At 42.0% G+C, this 22,122-nt stretch overlaps 1 protein-coding gene across 1 annotated transcript; it reads left to right on the top strand.

The window, feature by feature from the left end:
* Positions 1-332: 332 nt before the first annotated feature.
* On the top strand, positions 333-5,063 carry LOC125520150 (tyrosine--tRNA ligase 1, cytoplasmic). The gene is made up of 9 exons (XM_087538154.1): positions 333-690; positions 1,681-1,964; positions 2,064-2,160; positions 2,334-2,439; positions 2,602-2,684; positions 3,139-3,284; positions 3,435-3,540; positions 4,049-4,108; positions 4,777-5,063. The coding sequence occupies exons 1-9, from the start codon at positions 385-387 to the stop codon at positions 4,795-4,797; spliced, it is 1,209 nt and encodes a 402-aa protein (XP_087394280.1). The 5' UTR covers positions 333-384; the 3' UTR covers positions 4,798-5,063.
* Positions 5,064-22,122: the final 17,059 nt, after the last annotated feature.

Raw genomic sequence — 22,122 nt, 5'->3', positions numbered from 1 at the left:
CGACCAGGACCCAGATGCATCGTAACATCGTACAGTTTATAAGTGAATGTCTCTATAAATCTGGCGCTCCACATATACCGCATGCCGGTGAGTCTGTCATGTGCCGGTGATACTAGTATATAATACTCCCCGTTACAACGAGTCCGAGGGAAGACAGCCCATGTTTGGCTTAGGCCCACGTATATCGGCCACTTACACTGATGTACGGGCCACGTTTTTTGTTTTTCAGGGAACGTACGGATCACGTCTTTGTGACCCCCGTCTGCGCAGAACTACGAGATCCATCTCTCGATCTGAGCCGCGTAAAACCCTAGCCGTCTCCAAATCAGTCATCCGCCACCCCCCCTCCCCCCCCCCCCCCCCGCCGCCGCCGCCGCCACCTCCATGGACACTTCCCTGGCTGCCGCCGCTGTCACCGCAGAGGCCTCCGCCCCCGCCGCGGCATCAACGGAACCTTCCGCGGCTCCTGATGCCTCCCCTGCAGCCTCCTCCTCCTCCGCTGCCGCCGCCGTCGCCGAAGACCTCGCGGGGGGCGTGGCGGCATTGAGCCTGGACGAGCGGTTCGACTTGCTGATGAGCATAGGCGAGGAGTGTATTCAGCCTGACGAGCTCAAGCGGCTGCTGCAGAACAAGCCCGTCCCTATCTGCTACGACGGGTTCGAGCCCTCTGGCCGAATGCACATTGCCCAGGTTCGACGGAAACTTACCGCCTTCCCATCTAATAACTTCGGATCGAATGTGCGACTCGGTCAGGAGCATCCAGGAGGATACCTTCGGTTGTCAGGAAGAGTTCTTGGACAGGAATCTCGGATTTCAACTAACATCGTTACCAAATTTATGAGTGCAGTATATGACTATCAAGTGTGCTGTTACCTGTTCGGGTGGTGTTATCATGTTCATTCATGTTGTGATATGTGTCTACAGTCGTACTCTAGGTCTTTGTTGACCAGCTAATTTAATACCCAAACAAGAAGGTTATCACTTAGCATGGTATTACCTAGCTGGATGCTTACACTAGATGTATGCCTAGCCTACTTATTTCTGCTATCCATAAAACTAGGGAGTAGTCGAATTTTGATTTTTTTTCTAACTCTTAATCATATGTGCAATTGTGCATCAGATTAGTTAAATAGCATGTGCTGATTATAGATGACTGGGTGGTTATATTTGTGCTAGTAGTTTTTGGTTAAACTGCTGAAGTCTTTGAAGAATAAGAAACCAAAAGAAAAGTGTTAGTTCAGAGAACAAAGAGAGAGTGTGCAAAATAGTAGCATAAATAAAACTAGAAAGAAGTCAGCAATAAAAGCTCCTGAAAATAAGGAGCACTATCCTGAGTCGTTCTGTATGGGAGCGCCAGTAGGTTGTGGTTATAATACCCAGCCTTGATTTCTCCGGCTCTGTCAAACTAGAAAGATTAGTGAGTTTACCGCTCCCATATTTCGTTGCTTTGTTGTTCCATAAGATTAATAATAAGAATGAAAACATCCTAGTATAAATGTTAATCTTACACGTGCCTTTAGCAATTCTTGATGTGCTTCCACAATTATTATGATGCCAGTACTACACATTGTGAAAATGGTTACTTTAGTGATGCAATGAGGCCAATATGCGCAAACTGTCAGATTGCAAGACCTGATAGGACTTGCTGGTGATAGACATTCTCATGTATTGTATTCACAGGGTGTTGTGAAGACAATTAATGTTAACAAGATGATCAGAGCGGGATGCAAAGTGAAAATCTGGATAGCAGACTGGTTTGCACAGCTAAACAACAAAATGGGTGGTGATCTGAAAAAAATCCAGACTGTCGGGCGCTACATGATTGAAATATGGAAAGCAGCTGGTATGAACCTTGATGGTGTTGAATTCTTATGGTCTTCAGAGGAAATTAATAGGCGTGCAAATGAATACTGGCCACTTGTAATGGACATTGGCAGGAAAAATAATATCAAAAGAATAACGAGGTACGGCCATTTAAATTGCATATGCATCCAGATGATTCTTGACTTCCAAAGTTCGAACTCAAACATAATTTTGCCATTTCATTTTTCCTTACTTCACAGGTGTTGTACGATTATGGGTCGCTCTGACAATGAGGAATTGACTGCTGCACAGATCTTCTATCCTTGCATGCAGTGTGCTGATATATTCTTCCTGAAGGTTAGTATATTTATATTGCAGACACCGCTCTGTAAAATTTTAGTTTAACCATTCACATAATTTAAGTAAGGCTATTGATATATTTCTATTTCACTCGATATTGTAGGGTGGTATACCTTTATTCTAGATTTTTAGATTGTCATTGATTCTCTCTAATCTGTTTCTGTTTGTAGGCGGACATATGCCAGTTGGGTATGGACCAAAGGAAGGTTAACATGTTAGCAAGGGAATATTGCGATGACATCAAAAGGAAAAACAAGCCAATTATTCTGTCACATCGTATCCTGATCTGCCACTGCTGTGTTGTTTATTTTTTTTCTGCAGTGTGTTTTGTCTTAATATATTGATATATGTGTCTCGGTGGTTATGTCGTTAGAATTCCTTTGTAGTGTGTCATTGCCAGGTCGTATAATTTTTTTTGTTCCTTAACATGAATTACAGATATGCTCCCCGGTTTCAAAGAAGGCCAGGAGAAGATGTCAAAGAGTGATCCGACATCGGCTATCTTTATGGAAGATGATGAGGTTCTAAATTTTCTCTTCATGAACAACCTTTATTTATTTCAAAAGCTTATGCCACCTAATCACTCCATACAACCTCATCCAGAGATGTTTGAATGTTGAAAGATATTACTTGGCTAGGATATTGTAGGGTATGGTCCTTGTCTGCCATGCAAGAAAATGAAGCCCTAACCTGCATATTTGGATGTTAGGTTTGGCGATTTAAAAAATACTTCTACTCTTGATATGCGTAGACATGTTATTTCTAGTATTTTTAGAAGTTCTACCACTTCAGTCTGGTCTGCACTGTGTTCATCATTTGCTTAGAACTTGTCTTTGTCGTTCAATTGATCTTGTAGATGGCATGTGGTCATGATATTATCAATTTATCAAGCTGGAATTTATAGAGCAAAATTTGTTTGTCAAGGTTTTGCCCTTTTCCTAAGCTGATATTGTACCCTAACCAAATTTATTGCAGGCTCAGGTAAATTTGAAGATAAAGCAAGCTTTCTGTCCTCCCAAAATTGTTGATAAAAATCCGTGCCTGGAGTACATCCAGTACATTGTTTTCCCTTGGTTTGACAAGTTTGAGGTTGTCCGCAAAGAAAACAATGGTGGTAACAAGTAATATTCTTTTCTTGGACTTACTAAAAATTTAAAAATCTTATCTGTGTTGGTTGAATAAACACACACACCTTAGTTAATCTCTGTTGAAAGTTTTGTACTATTGACTTTTTTTTGTTTGGAGTTATAACCATGCTTGCTTTGAAACAGGACATTTTTAACCATGGATGAACTTGTTGCTGATTATGAAGCGGGTGATTTGCATCCTGCCGACGTTAAACCTGCTTTGGCGAAAGCGATCAATGAAATATTGAAGGTAATAGTTTTTATCATGTTTTTTTTCTTCAGTAAGGTGGTGCAGTCTTTCACGAGTCATTAACTTATGCACTCTCAGAGCATTACCAGTTTCTGTTTGTTTTTTGATTTGTTCCACTGCTGTATTTTTCATAATTCATAATTTAGTAAATTGTATTGTGAATTTGTAATGCCTGAGATGGTTTCTGTTATTTTTTTATCATTCTGTCGCTGCATATCTCATATTTTGTGCCATACCTGGCAAATAGTGTCGATGGATTACTTTTATTGTGGAGGTGTCAATCTTGTGGCCTATTAATGCAATTATTAATCTGGACACCTGTGTTTTCTTTTCAATCAAGTTCCTTTTTAGAGATATACTACTCCCATCTGAAAATATAAGACGTTTTTTCAGTTCAATTTGAACTGCAAAAACATCTTATATTTTGGGACGGAGGTAGTAATTTGTAATGTCTCATATTTATTCATGTATAGTTTTGTTTGGCCTAATACCATTTTGCACTTTTCAGCCTGTTCGTGACCACTTCAACAGCAGCAGTGAAGCCAAAATTCTCCTCAATACTGTTAAGGTACAACTTTGTACCCACTTGCATGAATGAATGTTAAAATAGAATGCTGGCTGTTATCTGGTTATGTAACTTACTCCAGACACATTAAGATTTGCAACTTATTTCATCCTCATCCCCTGTGCTTCTGCTCTGAAGTGAATGATAACAGCAAGTTGCCGGTTTCATTTTGAAAAAATGGTATATATCTAGATAAATTTCCCCCGATTCTGACAATGGGTTAATATATTTCCCCTGAATCTAACGAATGGAATTTTGATTTCTAGTACATTATCAGTATCTTGAGCCATTTTTTTTGAGAATCGCCCGGGGGGGGGGGGGGGGGCGGTATGTCCCCACCTGAATATATTACTCAAAGCAGCGGAACAAACCGCAATTGTTATAAGAATTACATAGGCACGTTGACACATGAGGACAGGAAAGAACGCTACGAGAACACGTCTTCACTATATCCGTTTGCTTTTTGACCATGTTGTCGGTGATATTTTATTCAGTAGGCATAGCTGTGCATACTTGAGTGCATTTTTCAGTTTGACTTCGAATGTGTGTTTTGCAAGGAATTTAATCAATACTCTTTCTCACGGTAATCAATACGTCAAACTCTTATGGGTTCTAGATATATCTGTGAGTACTTTGCAAGGAATTTAATCCGGACACCTACTCTTTTGCAGAAGTACAGGGTAAGCAATTGAGGAGCAAATACCTTCCTGGTCATTACATGGACACCCAACAGACAATGGAAGCATACACATTTTGGTTGGCAGAGTTTCGTGGGCACAATTTTTGGCAATACTAATACCTCTATTGCTGATATGCATCAGAAACTGTCGTGATTATGTTGATCAGTGTACAATATCTTTGCGTGTCACCTTCAATTGAGAAGTTATAAGACGCTTGGCGTGACATTGTAGCTAACATCTAAGGTAAACGCATTAAATCAGGCGACTGATTTTGTCAATTGTCAGTCCGTTCAATAGGGTCTGTGCATCTGCGTGGCCCTTACTAGCGCATTGACTGGCATGCTTCCATACGAGTTTGGTTCTTGTTTCGGTTCGTTTGGTTTCAAGTGCCCAGGCTGTGTCACATCGTTTGGTTGCTCGCGTTTTGGAGTTTTGCACTATCTAGCAGATACGCTATATCCTTGCCGGCCTGTAATTTTTTTGAATTTTGCTTGTAAATCTTTACACGCAGTCCAAGCCTGCCCGTCAGCTATATATACGTGGTTGGGGGCTTTTTATGGTTCGCGTATGGGATAAGCTCTGCCGCAGTCCGTCCCTCTCGTCTCCTTAGCTTTCTTTGGTAAGCAATTAGTCGCTCGTTTCTTTTTGTTTCTCGCGAATCCAAGGCTGGTGGTGTTCGCCGGCGTGGCGGGTTGTTGCCGTGTAACCTTGCTTGGAATGACGCGGCCGCGCGTGGGATGGCTTCCATGAGGTCCTTTTCCCGCACATGTAGGTGTTGGGGGGCGGCGGATGCGGAGCTCCTTGCCGCAAAGTGCGTGGTGGTGGCCGGAGAAGAAGGCGCCGTCGATAGGCTTGCTACCGTAAAGGGAGGATCACGCTTACACCCATGCTTGCTGCAAGTCGGCAGAGGAGTTCTACCCCGACCTTGATGATTGAGTCGGCCTTCCCTAGGTTTCAATGTTTAGCTATGTATATGAACTTCGGTTGTGTTGTGAACTTTGTAGCACGAATTGGTTTTTTAAATTTACAGAATGAACTATGGTGGATTAGTTCAGCTGGGACCTTAAAGTTCCCGCAAAAATCGTTTCAGGGGGACCCTAAAACAATTTTGCAGTACCGGTTTATACAGTCTACTAGAGTTGCTCTTATGTGTTTGGATGCACATGCACCATAATTTAGCTTGATATGATTACCTTAGCACATCAACATGGTGAGCTTATTAGCTATCATCGTGACTAGTGTTGTCATTGTATGTTACATAGGAGCAAAACCACAATGGCGGCGAATTGGACAAAGATTATGAAGTTTTTCTGCCCATTTGACCAGATCTAACGTGTGCACTCGTGCCTATTGTTTAAAGTAATCATCTCCTCTATCAAACGTTGTATAGCGCAATCATTTATTTGTGTGTGACATGTCTGTTGCCATGAACTGTAGACTTTTGGATCCCTCCCTGAGTACACCATATAACCATCACTGCTAGATCCCCATACTCGTGATTCCTTTACTAACCTCTCTTTTTTTAGGTTCATATAACCCAAAAAACAGTTATGTACAAAAAAAAAGAAATTACAAGGTGATGGATGAATCCATCTATCCAACGCCTTTTTTAGGAAACATAATAATGATTAAGAATCAGACTAGTCTTGACTCAATTCATCCTTGAAGAACTTGATGTAGTTGCTGCTTAGCTCTATATTTGAGCAGCTCTAGATCTTTCCTGACTTATAATTTCTAAGAGGTGATGCTGGGGTTTATACGCTTGAATATTATGTTATTTCTCTGCATCCAGATATACCAACAACTCGTAATAACTATGCTCATAGCCAAACCAAAGGATAGTTCGTTCAAAGCCAAGTTGATTTCCTAGAGAACCGAAGTATCTCCTTTTCTTTGTTGGGAGTGGTCATATCCCAACATTGCAGGGCAAACTTACAATCCCAGAAAAGGTGAAGGGGGGGGGGGTCTCATCCACATTCTCATTGCAAAGTTCACATAGGTAGGATGGTAGATAGGACTTTCTATGGAGAAGGTTTCTGGTATTCAATATTTCAAGTGCAAGAAACCAGCAGAAGATTTTGTATCTCTGGACAACTGAAGACTTCCAAATCTTGTTAAAAATAGGAGAAACCATTCCCCCCTGCATTAGAGTCTTGTACAACTTGGCAGCCGGAAATTTAATAGAGTTCCAAGTATACTGCCATGTATCATCATTGTTGGAGAATCTGGTCTGATTCATTGTTAATTGCACTTCTTGGAATTGATCAAAGGCCTGAATAGACAGTGGCCTGTACAAAATTTCTTCAAAGCTTTCAGTCTCAGCCACTTGCCGAACAGAGATGGATTTATCAATGGCAAAAGAGAATAATTCAGGATATTGGATATTAAGAGGTGTATTGTTCCAATTGTCATGCCAGAAAAGAACAGATCTTCCTTGTCCCACAATGCAAGAGGCCTAGGATTTGAACTCAGGGAGTAATTTCAAGATTGCTTTCCACCAAAATGAACCCATTGGTCTGTCAGTGGGTGCACTATTGGGATAGTAAGTGTTCCAAATCAAGTGAACATGGACCCATGGCAGATCATGTATGTTGAGAAACTTGTGTAAATGTTTCATGAGTAGTGCTTTGTTGTGTGTGGCAACATCAAGAACTCGAAGACCACCTTGATCTTTGGGTTTGCAAACTTCTGTCCAAGCAACCAGAGGAGGGTCCTGTTCCTCCATACCGTATTTCCTCCAGAAGCAATGTCTGATGTATTTGTTGACTTGATCAATCACAGAAGTTGGGGGGGGGGGGGAGAGCTCATAAGGAATGTTGGCATGCTTGAGAAGGCACTTTTGATCAAAGTCGGTTTTCCCCATAGGATAGCAGAGTGGAACGACAAGTGAGTCTCCTCTCAATTCTTTGCATCACAAGGATGAAATCTTGAACTTTTGGTATGCTAGTGCCAAGAGATAGCCCTAGATATGTAAATACGAAACTGCCCGCAGCACAACCCAGAATGTTAGCCAGAAGATGAGTTCTCTGGGGGTTAACATTGATGGGAACCAGAATTGATTTAGAGTAGTTAACCCTGAGTCCAGTGTAGGCTGAGAAGTGCATCAGGAGATTTCTAGTTTGCTGGATTTGCAAGGGACATGCAGGCAACAGAAGAATAGTGTCATAATCATATTACACCATAGGGAAATCATTGCTTATGTTAAGAGAGGAATCATTCATTTTTATTTCATTGCCTCATTGAAGATGGACTGCGATATGTCAGCAGCAAGCACAAAAATGAGAGGGACAGAGGGTCTCCTTGCCCGACACCTCTCGTGCATAAAAATTGCTTCCCTGGAATACCGTTGAGGAGGACAGAGGAGTGCCCAGAGCTAAAGATCATGTCCATCCATTGCATCTATCTAGGGCCAAAACCTCTGGCTATCATTATATCCCTCAAGGCTTGGTACTCAATCATGTTAAAGGCTTTTTCAAAGTCAAGCTTTAGGTTAATGATCTCTTTCCCTGACTGGTGGCATTGATGCAAGTACTCATATGTCCAGGCCAAGCAGTCCTGAATAGACCTTGCTTGAGAAAACCATATTGACTCTTGTGGATAACTTGTAGGATTACTTTCTGCAGTTTGTTTGCTAGAAACTTTGTGATGATCTTGATAAAGCAATTGAGAAGAGATATAGGTCTGAAATCACTTGCAGTCATAGGGCAGTCAATTTTTTTGGGATGAGAGTGATGTAAGAGGAATTGATGCTCTGGATGTTGAATTTTTCCATGATAGAAATATGTAATGAGGCTGTAGAAATCTTCCGCAATAATGTCCTAGCAAGCCTTGCTAAAGTTGGTGTTAAATCCATCAGGGCCCGGTGCTTTGTGAGGAGGAAGCTCATTGACTACAACATCAATCTCAGATTTGGTAAAAGGCTCCTCTAGCAAAACTAGATCTTGATGCACGCTTCTCAATAAGGCTCTCAAGGTGTAGCAAGTTATGGGCGGGTACAGTGGTACCAAGTCTTTGTTTGAAAGCTCTCCATAGGATTGTCGCTTTGCTATCATGATCAGACTGTTCCCAACCTTGTTCATTCTGGAGTACAACAATATGGTTATTTCTGAATTTGATTATGACTTTTGCTTTTAGGAATTTTACATTAGTTTCCCCTTGGATATCCATCTGGTCGTAGACCTCTATTTCCAATACACTTGTTATGAGTCAAGCAGCTCCAGTAAATGTTCTTTGAGAACCAATCTAGCCTCCCATTCATGTGGGGCCAGATTTCTGAATTCTTCAATAGTGTCAAAGAAGAGAATTACCGAGTTTGTATCCTGGATGGCTGTTGCAAGTTGAGAAATATTTTTGGACCAAATTTTAAGTCCCATTTTGAGCCTCTTGAATTTTGCAGCAAGTCTTTTAGCACTGTCTGATTCTTGGATGTTCTGGTTCCAAATATGCTTGACCGTGTCTTTGAAATCATGGTGATTTAACTAGAAGTTCTCAAACCTAAAGATTGGAGATTTAGGGATTTTTGTGTCCACTTTGATTACACATGGTGTATGATCTGAAATGGGTTTGGCCAGGGGGGAGAAATGGTGTTGGGGTAGTTTAGGGTCCAGGACTCAGATGAGAAAATCCAGTCAAGTTTTTCTAAGAGTGGTGCCTGTTGCATGTTGCTCCATGTGTAGCTTCTATTTGTCAAAGGTATTTCAGCCAGGGCTTGTGAACTGATAGCATCATTACAGGAAAGCATGTCCTGAGTGTCTGCTCCTGCTTTGTTTGTTGGGGAATGTTGCATGGAAAACAAAACAATTTCTACGCACACGCAAGATCTATTCATGGAGATGCATAGCTACGAGAGGGCAAGATCATCTACATACCCCTTGTAGATCGCTAAGCGGAAGCGTTTATCAACGCAATTGATGTAGTCGTACACCTTCATGATCCGTACCGATCAAGCACTGAACGCACAGCACCTCCGCGTTCAGCACACGTTCAGCTCGATGACGTCCTCGCCTCTCGATCCAGCAAGAGAGGCGAAGTAGTAGATGAGTTCTGGTAGCATGATGACGGTGACGGTGGTGGTGAAACTATTCCACAAGGCTTCGCCAAGCCCAACGGTTTAGGGCGGAGGACGAAAAGAGGGAGAGGGGGCACCGCACATGGGGTGCCCAAAAGAGAGGTGGATTCAGCCTTCTCACTCATGGGGTGCCCAAATATAGTTTTCATCTTTTCATAGGTATCTATGGGATCCCCCACAAGAAAACCTTCTTCAAAAATAGAATCTAAAACTTGCTTGAATGAAGAGGGTAAGCCAACATAAAAGCTTTTCAAGTATATTTTGATATGATATTGGGGCACATAGCTGGCTCGGATCCTTAATAACCTATCCCAAGCATCTTTTAAAGACTCATCAAGTAAATGACGAAAAATTCCGGGATCATCTTCATCGAAATTATTCAAACCCTCATTGATAACCCCGGTAGGTCTTTCCATAACATCATTATTTATGAGCTTAGAAAGAACAGAGGGACTATCCAAAGCACTGAAGCTCGGGAGAGAACCCTTAGCCCTTTTTGATTCAGCCATGGCAAAAGAAAAGCAAAAGGAAAAGAGGCGAATAAAACGGCAAAGGTGAAGTGGGGGAGAGGAAAACGAGAGGCAAATGGCAAATAATGTAATGTGAGGGATAATAGTTTGTGATGGGTACTTGGTATGTCTTGACTTGATGTAGATCTCCCTGGCAACGGCGCCGGAAATCCTTCTTGCTACCTCTTGAGCACTGCGTTGGTTTTCTCTTGAAGAGGAAAGGGTGATGTAGCAAAGTAGCGTAAGTATTTCCCTCAGTTTTTGAGAACCAAGGTATCAATCCAGTAGGAGACTACACGCAAGTCTCTCATACCTACACAAACAAATAAGAACCTCGCAACCAACGCGATAAAGGGGTTGTAAATCCCTTCATGGTCACTTACGAGAGTGAGATCTGATAGAGATAATAATAATAAGATAAATATTTTTGGTATTTTTATGATATAGATTGGAAAATAAAGATTGCAAAATAAACAGTAATAGAAATAGCTATTTGACGGGAGATTAATATAATGGAGAATAGATCCGGGGGCCATAGGTTTCACTAGTGGCTTCTCTCAAGATAGCATAAGTATTACGGTGGGTGAACAAATTACTGTCGAGCAATTGATAGAAAAGTGCATAATTATGAGAATATCTAGGCATGATCATGTATATAGGCATCACGTCCGCGACAAGTAGACCGAAACGATTCTGCATCTACTACTATTACTCCACACATCGACCGCTATCCAGCATGCATCTAGAGTATTAAGTTCATAAGAATAGAGTAACACATTAGGCAAGATGACATGATGTAGAGGGATAAACTCAAGCTATATGATATAAACCCCCTCTTTTTCTCCTCGATGGCAACAATACAATACGTGCCTTGCTGTCCCTGCTGTCACTGGGAAAGGACACCGCAACATTGAACCCAAAGCTAAGCACTTCTCCCATTGCAAGAAAGATCAATCTAGTAGGCCAAACCAAACTGATAATTCGAAGAGACTTGCAAAGATAACCAATCATACATAAAAGATTTTAGAGAAGAATCAAATATTATTCATAGATAAACTTGATCATAAACCCACAATTCATCGGATCTCGACAAACACACCGCAAAAAGAGTTACATCAAATAGATCTCCAAGAAAATCGAGGAGAACATTGTATTGAGATCCAAAGAGAGAGAAGAAGCCATCTAGCTAATAACTATGGACCCGAAGGTGTGAAGTAAACTACTCACACATCATCGGAGAGGCTATGGTGTTGATGTAGAAGCCCTCCGTGATTGATTCCCCCTCCGGCGGAGCTCCAAAAATGGCCCCAAGATGGGATCTCTTGGGTACAGAAGGTTGCAGCGGTGGAAATAGGTTTTCGTGGTGCTCATGGATGTTTTCGAGGCATATGGATATATATAGGAGGAAGAAGTAGGTCGGTGGAGTCACGAGGGGCCCACGAGGGTGGGGGGCGCGCCCAGGGGGGCAGGCGCGCCTCCCTTCCTCATGGCCTCCTCGTTGATTTCTTGACGTCCACTCCAAGTCCCCTGGATCACGCTTGTTCCAAAAATAACTCTCCCGAAGGTTTCATTCTGTTTGGATTCCGTTTGATATTCCTTTTCTGTGAAACACTAAAATAGGCAAAAAAAACAGCAATTTGCACTGGGCCTTGGGTTAGTAGGTTAGTCCCAAAAATAATATAAAAGTGTATAAATAAGCCCATTAACATCCAAAACAGATAATATAATAGCATGGAACAATAAAAAATTATAGATACGTTGGAGACGTATCACCAACATACATAACTCATATAGTACTATATTGTCAACGAACGTTAAGCATGCGGACCCTACGGGTTCGAGAATGATGTAGACATGAATGAGATGCTTCTCTGGTCAATAACCAATAGCGGGACCTGGATGCCCATATTGGTTCCTGCATATTCTACGATGATCTTTATTGGTCGAACCTTTATGACAACATACGTAGTTCCCTTCGTCTGTCAGTATGTTACTTGCCCGAGATTCGATCGTCGGTATCCCTGTACCTAGTTCAATCTCGTTACCTACAAGTCTCTTTACTCATTCTGTAATACATCATCTTGTAACTAACTCCTTAGTCACTTTGCTTGGAAGCTTCTTGTGATGCTGTATTTCCGAGAGGGCCCAAACATACCTCTCCGTCATATGGAGTGACAAATCCCAATCTCGATTCATGCCAACTCAACAGATACCTTCAGAGATACCTGTAGAGCACCTTTATGATCACCCAGTTACGAAGTGACGTTTGATAGCACACAAGGTATTCCTCCGGCATCCGGGAGTTGCATGATCTCATGGTCGAAGGACTATGTATTTGACATTAAGAAAGCAGTAGCAATAAACCGAATGATCATATGCTAAGTTAACGGATGGGTCTTGTCCATCACATCATTCTCCTAATGATGTGATCCTATTATCAAATGACAACTCATGTCTATGGTTAGGAAACCTTAACCATCTTTTGATCAACGGGCTAGTCTAGTAGAGGCTTACTAGGGACTTGCTATTTGCTTATATATTCACACATGTATTTAAGTTTCCAATCAATACAATTATCGCATGAACAATAAACCTTTACCATGATTAAGGAAATATAATAATAACCACTTTATTATTGCCTCTAGGGCATATTTCCAATAGTCTCCCACATGCACTAGAGTCAATAATCTAGATTACATGCATAGTAATGAATCTGACACCCATGGAGTCTTGGTGCTAATCATGTTTTTCTCGTGAAAGAGGTTCAATCAACGGGCCTGCCACATTCAGATCCGTATGTATTTTACAAATTTCTATGTCTCCATCCTTGAACTTTTCACAAATGGAGTTGAAGCATCTCTTGATGTGTTTGGTTCTCTTGTGAAACCTGGACTCCTTGGCTAAGGCAATTGCTCCAGTGTTGTCACAAAAGATTGTCATTGGACCCGATGCACCGGGTATTACACCCAGATCGGATATGAACTCCTTCTTCCAGACTCCTTCATGCGCTGCTTCTGAAGCAGCTATGTACTCCGCTTCACATGTAGATCCCACCATGACGCTTTGCTTAGAACTGCACAAACTGACAGCTCCACCATTCAATATAAATACGTATCCATTTGTGATTTATAGTCATCCAGATCCGTGTTGAAGATAGCATTGACGTAACCCTTTATGACAAGCTCTCCGTCACATCCATAAACGAGAAAAATATCCTTGGTCCTTTTCAGGTAGTTCATGATATTCTTGACCGCTATCCAGTGATCCACTCCTGGATTACTTTGGTACCTCCTTGCCAAACTTATGGCAAGGCACACATCAGGTTTGGTACACAACATGACATACATTATAGATCCTATGGCTAAGGCATAGGGAATGACTTTCATTCTCTCTCTATCTTCTGTCGTGGTTGGACTTTGAGTCTGACTCAATTTCACACCTTGCAACATAGGCAAGAACCCTTTCTTTGACTGGTCCATTTTGAACTTCTTCAAAACTGGGCTTGTATATTCCAACGATGGGCTTCCTCAAAATGCCCTAGGTCTTCATGATCAAGCAAGTTGGATGCATACCCACTTGGTTTTCTTTTTGAGCTTTCATAAACTTATAGCTCTAGTGCATCCGTTGCATGGCAATCCCTACTCACTCACATTGATATCTATTGATGGGCATATCCATAGCCCATTGATACGCCTAGTTGATGTGAGACTATCTCTTTATTTTTTGTCTTCTCCACAACCACCTTCTATTCCACCTATAGTGCTATGTCCATGGCTCACGCTCATGTATTGCGTGAAAGTTGAAAAAGTTTGAGAACATCATAAGTATGAAACAATTGCTTGGCTTGTCATCGGGGTTGTGCATGATTTGAATATTTTGTGTGATGAAGATGAAGCATAGCCAGACTATATGATTTTGTAGGGATAACCTTTTTTAGCCATGTTATTTTGAGAAGACATAATTATTTTGTTAGTATGCTTGAAGTATTATTGTTTTTATGTCAATATTAAACTTTTGTTTTGAATCATACGGATGTGAACATTCATGACACAATAGAGAAAATCACATGGATAAATATGTTACGTAGCATTCCACATTAAAAATTTTGTTTTTATCATTTACCTACTCGAGGACGAGCAGGAATTAAGTTTGGGGATGCTTGATACGTCTCCAATGTATCTATAATTTTTGATTGTTCCATGCTATTATATTATATGTTTTGGATGTTTTATATGCATAAATATGCTATTTTATATTATTTTTGGGACTAACCTATTAACCTAGAGCCCAGTGCCAGTTCCTGTTTTTCCTTGTTTTAGAGTTTCACAGAAAAGGAATACCAAATGGAGTCCAAATGGAATGAAACTTTTGCGATGATTTTTCTTGGACCGGAAGACATCGAGAGGTCTTGGAGTGCACGTCAGGAAAGCCACGAGGCGGCCACAAGGTCGGGAGGTGCGCCTAGGGGGGTAGGGCGCGCCCCCACCCTTGTGGGCCCCTCATGATTCCACCGACCTATTTATTCTGCCTATATATTCTCAAATATCCCAAAACCTTCCAGGGGAGCCACGAAACAACTTTTCCACCGTCGCAACCTTCTGTACCTATGAGATCCCATCTAGGGGCCTTTTCCGGCATACTGCCGGAGGGGGATTCAATCATGGTGGGCTTCTACATCAATACCATTGCCTCTTCGATGAAGCGTGAGTAGTTTACCACAGACCTACATGTCCATAGCTAGTAGCCAGATGGCTTATTCTCTCTCTTTGATTCTTAATACCATGTTCTCCTTGATGTTCTTGGAGATCTATTCGATGTAATACTCTTTTGCGGTGTGTTTGCCGGGATCCAATGAATTGTGGATTTATGATCAGCTTATCTATGAATATTATATGAATCTCCTCTGAATTCTTATATGCATGATTTGATATCTTTGCAAGTATTTTTGAACTATCGATTTGGTTTGGCCAACTAGATTGGTTTTTCTTGCAATGGGAGAAGTACTTAGCTTTAGGTTCAATCTTGCGGTGCTCGATCCTAGTGACAGAAGGGGAACCAACACGTATTGTATTGTTGCCATCGTGGATAACAAGATGGGGTTTTCATCATATTGCTTGAGTTTATCCCGCTACATCATGCCATATTACTTAGTGCGTTACTCTATTCTATGAACTTAATACTCTAGATGCAGGCAGGAGTCGGTCTACTTGATACAGACGTGATGCCTATATTCATGATCATTGCCTTAGATATCGTCATAATTATGCGCTTTTCTATCAATTGCTTGACAGTAGTTTGTTCACCCCCCATAATATTTTCTATCTTGAGAGAAGCCTCTAGTGAAACCTATGGCCCCCGGGTCTACTTTCCATCATATAAGTTTGCGATCTACAATTTTAGTTTACTATTTACTTTCTTTGCAATCTTTTACTTTCCGCTCCATAAACCTAAAATACCAAAAATATTACTTTACCGTTTATCCATCTATATTAGATCTCACTTTGCAAATAACCGTGAAGGGATTGGCAACCCCTTTATCGCGTTGGGTGCAAGTTGGTGTTTTTTTGTGCAGGTATTCGGTGGCTTGTGCGTTGTCTCCTACTAAATTGATACATTGGTTCTCAAAACTGAGGGAAATACTTACTCTACTTTGTTGCATCACCCTTTCCTCTTCAAAGGAAAATCAACGCAAGCTCAAGAGGTAGCAATCCCCTATACTTGTGGGTTATCAGTGGGGCATCTAAAACTTAATGTAGATGCTTCCTTTCAAAGTGAGGGGGAGCAGGAAGTACATGTGCAATGATCCACGATTCACACGACAACTTTGTTGCAACAACCTGTACTTACTTTCCTAATGCTTTTTAATGCCCAAGATGCGGCTATATCTGCCATGTGTCAAGGCAGGACTTAGAGGCATAACCGCATTTCGGTATTGTCGCAAGAAGGGTCATCTTCACACAATCCCATGTAATAAACAAGGAAGTAAATAGTTGGCTTACAATCGCCACGTCACACAATTATCAAATTATTCCTACATTAGTCAGAGTACACACAAGGTCCGACTATGGACGGAACCAAATGAAAAGAAGACAACCCCAAATGCTAAATCCCGATCGTCCCAACTGGGCACCACTACTGATCGTCCAAAAAGGAAACATAGTAACGGCCAAGGTCTTCATCGAACTCCCACTTGAGCTCGGTGGCATCACTTGCATTGGTATCATCGGCACCTGCAACTGTTTTGGTAGTATCTGTGAGTCATGAGGACTCAACAATCTCAAAACCCGTGAGATCAAGACTATTTAAGCTTATAGGTAGGATGTGGTTATAAGGTGGAGCTGCAGCAAGCACTAAGCAAAATATGGTGGCTAACCTACGAGTACAAGAGAAAGATGAGAAACTATGCAACGGACGCAAAGCTAGAAGTGATAAAGAAGTGATCCTGAACTACTTACGTTCATACATAACCCAACCGTGTTCACTTCCCGAACTCCGTCGAAAAGAGACCATCATGGTTACACACGCGGTTGGTGAAGGAAATATGCCCTAGAGGCAATAATAAAGTTGTTATTTATATTTCCTTATATCATGATAAATGTTTATTATTCATGCTAGAATTGTATTAACCGGAAACTTAGTACATGTGTGAATACAAAGACAAACAGAGTGTCACTAGTATGCCTCTACCTGACCAGCTCGTTGAATCAATGATGGTTATGTTTCCTAACCATACACATGAGTTGTCATTTGATTAACGGGATCACATCATTAGAGAATGATGTGATTGACTTTACCTATCCGTTAGCTTAGCATGATGATCGTTTAGTTTGTTGCTATTGCTTTCTCCATAACTTATACATGTTCCTATGACTATGAGATCATGCAACTCCCGAATACCGGAGGAACACTTAGCGTGCTATCAAACATCACAACGTAACTGGGTGACTATAAAGATGCTCTATAGGTGTCTCCGATGGTGTTTGTCGAGTTGGCATAGATCGAGATTAGGATTTTTCACTCCGAGTATCGGAGAGGTATCTTTGGGCCCTCTCGATAATGCACATCACTATAAGCCTTGCAAGCAATGTGACTAATGAGTTAGTTATGGGATGATGCATTACGGAACGAGTAAAGAGACTTGCTGGTAACGAGATTGAACTAGGTATTGAGATACCGACGATCGAATCTCGGGCAAGTAACATACCAATGACAGAGGGAACAACGTATATCGTTATGCGGTTTGACCGATAAAGATCTTCATAGAATATGTAGGAACCAATATGAGCATCCAGGTTCCGCTGTTGGTTATTGACCGAAGATGAGTCTCGGTCATGTCTACATAGTTCTTGAACCCGTAGGGTCCGCACGCTTAATGTTCGGTAACGATCGGTATTATGAGTTTATGTGTTTTGATGTACTGAAGGTAGTTCGGAGTCCCGGATATGATCACGGACATGACAAGGAGTCTCGAAATGGTCGAGGCATAAAGATTGATATATTGGACGGCTATATTCATACACCGGAAGTGTTCCGGGTGATTTCGGAGAAAACCGGAGTGCCGGAGGGTTACCGGAACCCCCCGGGGGAACTAATGGGCCACATGGGCCTTAGTGGAGAGAGAGAGGGACGGCCAGGGCCGGCCGCGCACCTCCTCCCCCTCTAGTCCGAATTGGACTAGGGAAGGGGGGCGGCCCTTCTCCCTTCTCCTCCTTCCTTTCCCCCTCCTAGTATGACTAGGAAAGGGGAGTCCTACTCCTACTAGGAGGAGGACTCCTCCTCTCTAGGCGCTTCACAAGGGCCGGCCGGCCTCCCCCTTGCTCCTTTATATACAGGGGCAGGGGGCACCCTAGGACACACAAGTTGATCATTATCCCTTAGCCGTGTGCGGTGCCCCCCTCCACCATAATCCACCTCGGTCATATCGTCGTAGTTCTTAGGCGAAGCCCTATGCCGGTAGCTTCATCATCACCGTCATCACGCCGTCGTGCTGATGAAGCTCTCCCTCGACACTCAGCTGGATCGAGAGTTTGTGGGACGTCACCGAGCCGAACATGTGCATATCGCGGAGGTGCTGTACTTTCGGTACTAGGATCGGTCGGATCGTGAAGACGTACGACTACATCATCCGCGTTGTCATAACGCTTCCGCTTACGGTCTACAAGGGTACGCGGACAACACTCTTCCCCTCTCGTTGCTATGCATCACCATTATAGATCTTGCGTGTGCGTAGGATTTTTTTGAAATTGCTGCGTTCCCCAACAGTGGTATCCGAGCCAGGTCTATGCGTAGATGTTATATGCATGAGTAGAACACAAAGGAGTTGTGGGCGTGGGTATATAGATATTGCTTGCCGCCACTAGTTGATTCTTGATTCGGCGGTATTGTTGGATGAAGCAGCTTAGACCGACATTTTGCGTACGCTTACGCGAGACTGGTTCTACCGACGTGCTTCGCACACAGGTGGCTGGTGGGTGTCAATTTCTCCAACTTTAGTTGAATCGGATTCAATGAACAGGGTTCTTTCTGAAGATCAAAACGCAATCACTATACCGCGTTGTGGTTTTTGATGCATAGATAAGAACGGTTCTTGCTCAGCCCGTAGCAGCCACGTAAAACTTGCAACAACAAAGTAGAGGACGTCTAACTTGTTTTTGCAGGGCATGTTCTGATGTGATATGGTCAAGACATGATGCTAAATTTTATTGTATGAGATGATCATGTTTTGTAACACAGTTATCGGCAACTGGCACGAGCCATATGGTTGTCGCTTTATTGTATGAAATGCAATCGCCATGTAATTGCTTTACTTTATCACTAAGCGGTAGCCATAGTCCTAGAAGCAATAGTTGGCGAGACGACAATGATGGTTCGATGGAGATCAAGGTGTCAAGCCGGTGACGATGGTGATCATGACGGTGCTTTGGAGATGGAGATCAAAGGCACAAGATGATGATGGTCATATCATATCACTTATATTGATTGCACGTGATGTTTATCCTTTATGCATCTTATTTTGCTTAGTTCGGCGGTAGCATTATAAGATGATCTCTCACTAAATTTCAAGGTATAAGTGTTCTCCCTGAGTATGCACCGTTGCTACAGTTCGTCGTGCCGAGACACCACGTGATGATCGGGTGTGATAAGCTCTACGTTCACATACAACGGGTGCAAGCCAGTTTTGCACACGCAGAATACTCGGGTTAAACTTGACGATCCTAGCATATGCAGATATGGCCTCGGAAGACCGAGACCGAAAGGTCGAGCGTGAATCATATAGTAGATATCATCAACATACTGATGTTCACCATTGAAAACTACTCCATCTTGCTACCTCTTGAGCACTGTGTTGGTTTTCCCCGAAGAGGAAGGGATGATGCAGCAAAGCAGCGTAAGTATTTCCCTCAGTTTTTGACAACCAAGGTATCAATCCAGTAGGAGGCTACGCGCGAGTCCCTCGTACCTGCACAAAACAAATAAATCCTTGCAACCAACGCAAATAGGGGTTGTCAATCCCTATACGGCCACTTACGAGAGTGAGATCTAATAGATATGATAACATAATATTTTTGGTATTTTTATGATAAAGATGCAAAGTAAAATAAAGGCAAAGTAAATAGCAAAGGAAATAACTAAGTAGTAGGAGATCAATATGATAAAGATAGACCCAGGGGCCATAGGTTTCACTAGTGGCTTCTCTCGAGAGCATAAGTATTCTACGGTGGGTGAACAAATTACTGTTGAGCAATTGACAGAATTGAGCATAGTTATGAGAATATCTAGGTATGATCATGTATATAGGCATCACGTCCGAGACAAGTAGACCGACTCCTGCCTGCATCTACTACTATTACTCCACTCATCGACCGCTATCCAGCATGCATCTAGAGTATTAAGTTAAAAACAGAGTAATGCCTTAAGCAAGATGACATGATGTAGAGGGATAGACTCATGCAATATGAAGAAAACCCCATCTTATTATCCTCGATGGCAACAATACAATACGTGCCTTGCTGCCCCTACTGTCATTGGGAAAGGACACCGCAAGATTGAACCCAAAGCTAAGCACTTCTCCCATTGCAAGAAAGATCAATCTAGTAGGCCAAACCAAACTGATAATTCGAAGAGACTTGCAAAGATAACCAATCATACATAAAAGAATTCAGAGAAGATTCAAATATTATTCATAGATAGACTTGATCATAAACCAACAATTCATCGGTCTCAACAAACACACCGCAAAAAGAAGATTACATCGAATAGTTCTCCACAAGAGAGGGGGAGAACATTGTATTGAGATCCAAAAAGAGAGAAGAAGCCATCTAGCTACTAACTATGGACCCGTAGGTCTGAGGTAAACTACTCACACTTCATCGGAGAGGCTATGGTGTCGATGTAGAAGCCCTCCGTGATCGATGCCCCCTCCGGCGGAGCTCCGGAACATGCCCCAAGATGGGATCTCGTGGATACAGAAAGTTACGGTGGTGGAATTAGGGTTTTGGCTCTGTATCTGATCGTTTGGGGGTACGTAGGTATATATGGGAGGAAGGAGTACGTCGGTGGAGCAACAGGGGCCCCACGAGGGTGGAGGGCGCGCCTGGGGGGTGGGGTAGGCGCGCCCCCTACCTCGTGGCCTCCTCTTTCATGTCTTGACATAGGGTCCAATTCTCCCGGGTCTTGTTTGTTGAGAAAATCACGTTCCCGAAGGTTTTATTCCGTTTGGACTCCCTTTGATATTCCTTTTCTTCGAAACCCTAAAACAGACAAAAAACAGCAATTCTGGGCTGGGCCTCCGGTTAATAGGTTAGTCCCAAAAATAATATAAAAGTGGATAATAAAGCCCAATAATGCCCAAAACAGTAGATAATATAGCATGGAGCAATCAAAAATTCTAGATACGTTGGAGACGTATCAAGCATCCCCACGCTTAATTCCTGCTCGTCCTTGAGTAGGTAAATGATAAAAACAGAATTTTTGATGCGGAGTGCTACTTGGCATAATTTTAATGTAATTCTTCTTAATTGTGGTATGAATATTCAGATCCGAAAGATTCAAGACAAAAGTTCATATTGACATAAAAATAATAATACTTCAAGCATACTAACAAAGCAATTATGTCTTCTCAAAATAACATGGCTAAAGAAAGTTATCCCTACAAAATCATATAGTCTGGCTATGCTCTATCTTCACCACACAAAATATTTAAATCATGCACAACCCCGATGACAAGCCAAGCAATTGTTTCATACTTTTGACATTCTCAAAACTTTTTCAATCTTCACGCAATACATGAGCGTGAGCCGTGGATATAGCACTATAGGTGGAATAGAGTGGTGGTTGTGCAGAAGACAAAAAGGGAGAAGATAGTCTCACATCAACTAGGCGTATCAACGGGCTATGGAGATGCCCATCAATAGATATCAATGTGAGTGAGTAGGGATTGCCATGCAACTGATGCACTAGAGCTATAAGTATATGAAAGCTCAAAAAGAAACTAAGTGGGTGTGCATCCAACTTGCTTGGTCATGAAGACCTAGGGCATTTTGAGGAAGCCCATCATTGGAATATACAAGCCAAGTTCTATAATGAAAGATTCCCACTAGTATATGAAAGTGATAACATGAGAGACTCTCTACTATGAAGATCATGGTGCTACTTTGAAGCACAAGTGTGGTAAAAGGATAGTAACATTGTCCCTTATCTCTTTTCTCTCATTTTTTCCTTTCTTTTTTTTATTTGGGCTTCTCTTTTTTTATGGCCTCT

This window comes from Triticum urartu, chromosome 7A (assembly GCF_056163025.1).
Source record: "Triticum urartu cultivar PI428250 chromosome 7A, HENAU_Tu73, whole genome shotgun sequence".
NCBI lineage: Eukaryota > Viridiplantae > Streptophyta > Magnoliopsida > Poales > Poaceae > Triticum > Triticum urartu.
This window is presented reverse-complemented; position numbering and strand designations above follow the sequence as displayed.

Excerpts from the sequence above, each read along its gene's own strand:
- LOC125520150 (XM_087538154.1), top strand. The coding sequence starts at position 385 with ATGGACACTTCCCTGGCTGCCGCCGCTGTCACCGCAGAGGCCTCCGCC. Across the intron at positions 1,965-2,063 it reads AATATCAAAAGAATAACGAG|GTGTTGTACGATTATGGGTC; the intron begins GTACGGCCATTT and ends CTTACTTCACAG. Across the intron at positions 2,685-3,138 it reads TCTTTATGGAAGATGATGAG|GCTCAGGTAAATTTGAAGAT; the intron begins GTTCTAAATTTT and ends AATTTATTGCAG.